This window comes from Emiliania huxleyi (assembly GCF_000372725.1).
Source record: "Emiliania huxleyi CCMP1516 unplaced genomic scaffold EMIHUscaffold_297, whole genome shotgun sequence".
NCBI lineage: Eukaryota > Haptophyta > Isochrysidales > Noelaerhabdaceae > Emiliania > Emiliania huxleyi.
Window position 1 is genome coordinate 80,861 of NW_005199796.1, and position 8,119 is coordinate 88,979.

Here is an 8,119-nt window from a genome sequence, read left to right on the forward strand (position 1 = left end):
GATTTTTTGTGGCCCGGACATGATACTGATAGTAAACGGGTCAGAACCGGCCAAACACAGGCTACAGCCCCACACACGCGCCCGCCATAGCTCCTGGAGAGCATGCGCGAAGTGACGCGCTACAAGCCGCGAGAGTGGCATCAGAGGCAGGAACGACGTGCTCTTGCTGCACCTCGCAGCTGCACCAAGTGTGCTCGCAGTGTATGCCACGGCCACTGCCTGCGGCATTGCTCTCGTGCAGCTAGGCGATGCAGGTCCATCAGCAGGGCTTATCCAATGCGAGCGCACATTGTGCGTAGCCGCGGGCAGGTGGCAGTGCACGGCCGCACACCGGCTGTGGCGGCTCGTATGCCCCCGGCAGTGCTGCTAGTCATCCGACACGATTGTCTATGACCTGTGCCGCCCGGCGCACACCCGTCTGTATGAATTCCGGACGGAGGCTCTCGGCGACTCCGCAGACAAGTTCGTCCGCCTGGCTGTCCGCGGAGTCGGGCCAGTTTGCTTCGATCCCAATGGGCGCGGACTCCGAGCGCGGCCCCAGCCGGGACGCACGCAGTTCGCCTACGCGAACCCCGATGCGCGCGACAGGGCCCGGAGTGCCTGGACTGAGTTCCCCAAGACGGCGTCGCAGCTCGCTGCGCTTGCAGTGCTCCCCCACGTGCACGAGCCGGCGCCGATCTACTCTCAGGAGGTCGATCACCTTCGGGCCGCCTTCCTGGCCCAGGGGTACCACGTACCGTCGGCCTACGCCGCGCCTGATGCGCAGCCTCCTGACTCCCCGTCCCGCAAGTACCAGACCGTCCGCGGTCAGGGCCACGGACCGCCGCCTACCGCTCGCGACGCCGCAGGCGACGACCTGCGCTGTGGGGACTCCGCGGGCGAGGAAGCCGCGGCCTTCGGCCCACGGGGGGCGGCGGGCGCGGAGCACTCCCCCGCCGACGTAGACGGCCCGCGCCCGATGAGCCCAGGGCCCGGCGCTGATGGCCCGAGCGGGCGCGGCCTCGCCGCCATCGACCTCCGATCCGCCGCCGAGGCTGCCTCGGTACTGATCTTCGTCTGCGTCGTTGGCCAGCCCCTCGTGTACGCGCACGTGAACGGATACTCCGTCTACGGCGTCTCCATGCCGCTGCGCGAGTCCCGACCCGCCTGCATGACTGCGATCCAAGCTCTAGTGCGAACGATGGCCGGGGCCCTGTGCTTCGCGTACATGGTGGGCGAGTACCTGGCCGGCCTCCGCCTCTTCGCTGCTCCCATCGCGGCTCGGCCGGCTCCGGCCGCAGTCATCCGCGACCCCCAGAGCCGCCTCAGGGCATCCCGAGCAGGCGCCGCCTTCGTGTGGATGACGCTCTGCGCCCTCCGAGGCTGCCCTGTTGAGGACGCCGCAGCGCGAGCGATCCTCTCGGCTGAGACCTTTGCCGGGCCGACCCAGCAGCTAGCCGACTCCCGCCTCGGCGCCCAGGGACGCTCCGCCGGCCGATCTTTCCTCTTCGGCAAGACGCCCCCGGAGTACCTGCTAACCCGCCCGCCCCTGAGTGCGGGGCTGGGTCCGCCCTCCTGGCGCGCCCTCGCGCAGCTAGTGTCAGCCGACTCTGAGCTGATGAGCGCCCTCGGCGAGGCGGCTTGGGACAGCCTCCTGAGCGGATGGCGTGAAGCCATCCGACCGATCGACACGGGCGAGATCCCTCCCGGTCTTCTCACCAACCTGCCCTCCTTCGACGACGAGCGGCTCGACCTTGTGCCGCTCTCACTTGTACCGGAGCCTGCCTCGACGCCTTGGCTCCCTCGACCGCCGCTGCAGCGCGCAGTCGAGGGCCACTGCCCGCGCAGCGTCGGCGACCTGATGCCCGAGGGCACCCGGCAGCGCGTTTACGACTGGCTACAGCTCAATCTGGACGACCTGCTCGCGATGCAACGCGCGGCCCTGGCGGGCGAGAGCCTCGCCGAGCGGCGCCGGCCCTCCCCCCTCGCCATAGGGCAAGAGGAGCTGCACCCCTGGGCCAGAGGCGTGGTGTGGGACTGCCGCCCGCCTACCCGAGCGCTCCACGAGGGCTGTTGCGTCGTGGCGGACTTCCACGCGCCCTTCGAGTCCGACCTTAACCTCGAGCTCTTCCGGCGCCGCCTACACGGGTATCCGGACCAGACGCTCGTGGCGAACCTCCTCGAAGGCGCGCGGCTCGACGCCGACGTGGAGCTACAGACGGTCCTCGTCCCGCACCTGACCTCGCTCCCGAAGGGCTTCGCTTCGGTGGAGAAGGAGCTGCGCCGCCTCCACGCCAAGGGCTGGTACGACTTCTTTTCGGACTTCCCCTTCTGGCCGATGTACCTCAACGGTCAGGGGTCTGCGGCGCGCAAGCTGGAGCCGGACCGCCACCGCCGCATCACGGAAGGAGGCGGCCCCCGCCAGCCGACCTTCGATAAGTCCGGCCTCCGCGCCCTTTCGCTCAACGAGGCGTCCCACATCTGGCACGTACCGCGGTACTTCGCGGACGACCCTCGACCGGCGATGGCTGCCTGGCTGGCGGCGCGCGGGCTGCCGGCCTCGCCCCACGCCGATCTCGGGACGCGTCGCACCAAGTGGCCCAAGGAGCTTAAGCCCCGGCTGAGCGACGTGATGCGGGACATGGCCGTCCTCCGGCGCGCCGCCCGGGAACGCAATCCATTGCCTCCTTTGGTTGCTCACATTGCGGACTAGGTGACGTCCTTAAAATACCTTCCATTCGTCTGGGTGACTGACGTTAAAATACCTTCCATTCGTCTGGGTGACTGACGTTAAAATACCTTCCATTCGTCTGGGTGACTGACGTTAAAATACCTTCCATTCGTCTGGGTGACTGACGTTAAAATACCTTCCATTCGTCTGGGTGACTGACGTTAAAATACCTTCCATTCGTCTGGGTGACTGACGTTAAAATACCTTCCATTCGTCTGGGTGACTGACGTTAAAATACCTTCCATTCGTCTGGGTGACTGACGTTAAAATACCTTCCATTCGTCTGGGTGACTGACGTTAAAATACCTTCCATCGGACTGGGTGACTGTCCTTAAAATACCTTCCATCGGACTGGGTGACTGTCCTTAAAATACCTTCCATCGGACTGGGTGACTGTCCTTAAAATACCTTCCATGACCACCCGCCCACCCGGTCAACATCACGTGGGAGAACGCCGATACGTTAATGGCGCCAGCGCCTGCTGTTGACAAGTGGGGAACAAACGGCTTCATCGCAAAGCTGCCCCCAGCAGGCGTCTTGACGGGTATCAAAATTCTTCCCTACGAAAGAGGCCAACGGACCCGAGAAGGTAATTTCTCGCAGCTGCGAGACAAGTTTTCTCGGAGCGACAGCCTCAAAGACAAAAGGGTGGATGGGTGGGGGGCGATTGCGGGCGAGCGCCAGCGCGCCCCAGGAACGGTGGGGTGCCCTCGACCGCGCGTCCGAGTCACTTGGGCGGACGAGCGAGCGGCACATGGCCCGACAAAGAGAAATCGGAGTCTGGCGACGAGATCGATAAAAGAAGTGCAGCGTTTCCTCTGAGGTGCCTCAGAGGTGCACCACACCTCTGAAGGTGTCTTTCAGAGGTGTCCTTCAGGAGCAGAGCTGACGTCAGTCTGTGCGCGCTCCCTCTCTCCTCGTCGAACCCACCACCATCCCCTTTCGCCTCCTATCTGTCTTGTGTGTGCCTTGCTGGGGGAACAAACGGCTTCATCGCAAAGCTGCCCCCAGCAGGCGTCTTGACGGGTATCAAAATTCTTCCCTACGAAAGAGGCCAACGGACCCGAGAAGCAGAGTTTTCAGAGTGGGCGCCTTCGGCGCCTCGCCCATGCGGCGCACCGCCGCTCCTCCCTCGCTCGCCCTGACCAGTTCGTAAAGCTGATCCAACCTCGCACGCGAGTTTGCAAGCGCGTTGTCGGCGCCCTCCAGCGCAACCCTCTCTGCGCTCGGTTCATCAGATGCGAGCAGCGCTTGCAGCCCGCCGTCATCCGTGAAAAGCTGGAGGGCAATGTCGACGGCGGCCTCCTGCATCGTCGTCTCGTCGTCGCCAGTGGCTGGGTCTTCTGGCTCCGACCGGACGGCTCCACCGCCCAGCATCTGAGACATGAACGCGAGGTCAAATTCTGGCACGTACGGCGGCAGCTCGGGCATCTGCCTCTGCCCCCTCGCCGCATCGACGAGCGCGCTCGTGTCAGCTCGCCGCTGCTCCTGGTGCCGCTGCTTGGCCGCCGCGCTCGCACTCGCTCCGCTCAATGACATCGTGAGGCTGCAACGGTCTGCGAGCTCCTTTCGCCCAGCGGGTCCACCACAGAGTTCTCCCAGTCATGTGCCCAAATGCGCCCGCCGTTTTTCGTCATACCCCCCCCCCCCTGGAAACCCGCCGACTTTGATTGGGTCCGGTTCAACCTCACTCTCATCTTTATACTTACAGATACAAAACGTCAGATCTTGCGCCACCCAGGGCTGGACCTAGTCCGCTGAGTTTTCTCGTCGCACGTCGCACACATCGTTGGTGGTACGGTATACAATCATAATTGCCCTCTCCTCCCATTTCTCACACCACCCCGTACGCCACCGCCCCCGCGCACGCAAGCGCCACGCCCGCGCAGTTGAGTCGCGTCAGCGCCGCCGGCGCGACGAGCAGCCCGGCGAGGATCGTGACCGGCCTTCGGACCGAATTGGCCAGAGAGTGCGAGACGGCGGACATGCGCGAGAGGCAGACGAAAGAGAGCTGGAGCTGGAGGTAGAAGGCGGCGCAAGCCGTGGCCAGCGGGAGCGGCCGCCGCAGTAGCGCCGCCGCGCCGCCTCGCAGCGCCGCCGCCGCGGCGGGCGAGAGGGCGGCGCGGGCGCACAGCAGGGCCAGCTGCGCCGCGGCGCCAAAGGCGCTCATCTGGAAAAAGAGGAGCACAGGCCCTGTGCCGTGCCGCGCCTAGGGAGTTCCTGGAAGGCTCAGGGAAGGCTCTGCAAAAGGAGCACCCGGTGCCGGTCCCGTGCCGCGCCTTGACGCGCCGCGCGAGGATGCCGCGCAGCGAGAAGCAGAGGTTGCTGGCCGTGACAAGGCCGAGCGAACGCGCGGTGGGCCCGTGCGCGCCGGCGGCGGACAGGGCGCAGCCGAGCGCGACGGGGAGGAGGCAGGCGGCGCGGCGCGCCGAGGGCGTGTCCGAAGGCAGGAAGGCGGCGGTGAGGAGCAGTGTCGTCACCGGCTCAAAGGCGCGGAGGGCGTGGGCGAGCGAGAGGTGCATTGACGCCTGGCAGGAGTTCATCGTGTAGCAGCCGGCGAGGAAGGAGGCGGAGAGCGCCGCAGTGTCGACCAGCTGCCTCCGCGACGCGAAGCCGATGCTGCCGCTGCGGCCTCCCAGCCGCAGCACCGCGGCGCCGCAGCAGGCGGAGCCGGCAAAGTGGCAGAGCGTCATCATCTCCGGCCCAGCGGCGGCGACCAGCTCGTATGCAAGGAGGCTGCTGCAGACCGAGGATCCGTACCACGTCGCGACGAGGAGCAAAGTAGCCGCCGTCGGGTCGGTGCCGCTCACCGCGCCGCCTCGCAGCAGCAAATAGGCACCTCGCAGCGGCGGCGGAGTGGCGGCGGCATCCGACAGAGCGTGGCGATGGCGCGGAGGTGTGCGAGCAGCTGCTGCGAGCGTGGCCATGGCGAAGAGAAGTAGGGTGAGGCGCCTCATGTGCACCGACGGCGCGCGCAACGCCTCCGCAGTGGACACAGGTGCGCGTCTTGTGACGACGACGACTACCGCCACCGCCGGCACCACCATCGCCACCGCCACCGCCACCGCCGCCGCCGCCACAGTCGCCGCCACCGTCCTCGCCGTCGCCGCGGCCTCCATCCCCATCGCGCAACGGTGAACACGCTCCAGGCTACACACGCCCTCTGGGTTCCGGCTCCAACCAGATAGGGGGTCTCCTGAGTCGCGCCAAAACGCCCTACCTACCTACCTATTGCGGGCGCCGACCGCCAGGCTCCGTGCCCCACCTACCTACCTATTCCCAGGCCGCGCAGCTAAGCGAATTTTCTGCCACTTGCACAAAGTGTCCCCGATACATTGTGAATATTATGAAGCGCAACAATCTGTGTCATCGCGCATAAAACGCTCACATGAGCACCCATCGCTCGCTGGCAATGGCCGATTTCCAGTGTAAATTTTTATGCTATCGCGGCTAGCTCAGCCGAGGGGTGAAGGGGTGGCCAGAAGCCCCCTACTCAGCTCTAGGAAGACCGAACTTCGCCCCAACTGCGAAACGATTGCGATTGGCGTTGGCCTGAAGGACTTGTCCCGTTGCTGAATCTCGATGCACACCTTTCGCTGCGAAATTGGGAGCTCAAACCAGGTCATGTTGCCCCATTGCGGCTTGTCGGAACACACCTTTCGGTGCGGCATTGGACGACGTGGGCGCGCCTTCTGGAGGGCGCAGGCACCACCCCTCGCGCCGGCCCGAGCCGATTCAGCAGCTCCGGCCCAACCAATCCGGCCGCCGACGGGAGGGCGAGCAAAAGGGAGAGCACGCGCATGAGCCAAAATGTCAACGGCTTGACCCCCTCGCCGACCGCCCATCCCCCCTCCCCTTCTCCAACCTCGACGAGCCGATGACCGTTGCCTCTGCCCTGCGTGCCCCCGAGCCCCCCCACCCCCCACCCCCCCCACACACACACACCGCCGCCGCGCGAGCGCCGCGCAGCGGCACACCTGCTCAAAAGAAAAGAAAAACCGGAAGGAGGAGACCAGCGGGGGAGACTCCCCGCCTATGCAAGCCCCAGAGAGGCCGAGGCCATCGCCGAAGCTGTGCCAAAGCATAACTCCAAACCCGCGGGGGAGGAACGGGGCGAGCCCCCTCCAACCCACCCGCGCTAGGTCTCGGGTTTGACGCATGGGGTCACTCCCGCGAAACCCGTGAACTAGCCGGGGCAGTCGGAGAAGGGGCAACTCCGTGCACTGACGGTCGGCCGTCAGAAAACACGCCTCCGTGGCTCGGGTTACACCACTCCTCGCTACCCAACGCGGCCAAAGGATATCCACCTCGAGAACCTCGAGAGAACCACGGCTCGAAGGGGGCAGTTTGGAGGACTTGGAGTTTTCTCGAAATTCTCGCCTCTCTGACCGAGAAGCTTCGCATGCAGCTCGACGGCCCCCCACAGAGGCAGGTACCAGTGTGGCAGCTTGCGAGGAGCGGTGTCCGCTGCCGACGCAAGACGCCCAGAGTGCACAGCATAGCAACATGACCAAGAGTGTCGCGCCGGCAAGCATCATGACGGCGGCGAAATCCGGCAACGTGGACGTGCTGCGGGAGTGGCTGAACAGCGGCGGGCAGGCGAATGCGGAGGACGTGCTGATGGTCGCCGCTGGCCACGGCCACGAGCAGGTGGTCGATCTGCTGCTTCAGCGCGGCGCCGAGATCAACGAGCAGAGTGGTGAAGGCGCCGGCACCGCGCTTATGGCCGCCGCTGGACGCGGTTGGGTTCGGGTGGTAGAGCTTTTGCTGCGGGGCGGCGCGGAACTCGACCTGCGGGCCAGCGACGGCGGCACCGCGCTGATGTGGGCGGCCTCCAACGGCCACGAGCGGGTGGTCGAGTTGCTGCAGCAGCATGGCGCGGAGGTCAACGCGCAGGCCAACGACGGCGTCACCGCACTGATGCTCGCCGCCCGCGACGGCCACGAGCCGGTGGTCGAGGTGCTGCTGCGGCACAGCGCGGAGATCAACCTGCAGGCTAGCAAAGGCTACACCGCGCTGATGTACCCAGCCATCTATGGCCATCCCGCCATCGTGCTCCGCCTGCTGCGGGCGGGCGCGGATACAAGGCTGCGTGCTGACGACGGAAAGTGCGCGCTGCAGTATGCCAAGGCGGTGGCACGCGGCGCCGGTAATGCCACCCCTGCAGCACCGGGTGCGTCAAGGCCTTTTTGGCAACAAATTGCGGGAGGTTCACATTCCTGAAGCAACTGTCTTGCCCTGCCGCTTGCTCTTGTTTTGCCCCTCCGCCAGGGAAATGGAAAATATCTCCCCTCCTAAGGCAACGTGTCGCGCAACGTTCACAAAAGATGTTCTCCCGCTGACCCTGGTTCGTTATACGGCTCTATTTAAACTGCCTCCCCCACTCCCAAATATTGTCCGATTCTTTCT

The 8,119-nt window shown here is 65.4% G+C and overlaps 2 protein-coding genes across 2 annotated transcripts; both read right to left on the minus strand.

Annotated features, from left to right (window-relative positions):
- Positions 1-3,739: 3,739 nt before the first annotated feature.
- EMIHUDRAFT_239845 (hypothetical protein) lies at positions 3,740-4,249 on the minus strand (the record flags this gene model as incomplete). The annotated part of the gene is made up of 1 exon (XM_005775675.1): positions 3,740-4,249. The coding sequence occupies one exon, from the start codon at positions 4,247-4,249 to the stop codon at positions 3,740-3,742; it is 510 nt and encodes a 169-aa protein (XP_005775732.1).
- Positions 4,250-4,544: 295 nt separating this feature from the next.
- Positions 4,545-5,637, minus strand: EMIHUDRAFT_239846 (hypothetical protein; the record flags this gene model as incomplete). The annotated part of the gene is made up of 2 exons (XM_005775676.1): positions 4,545-4,656; positions 4,967-5,637. 2 exons carry the CDS (start codon positions 5,635-5,637, stop codon positions 4,545-4,547), a joined length of 783 nt encoding a protein of 260 aa, XP_005775733.1.
- Positions 5,638-8,119: the final 2,482 nt, after the last annotated feature.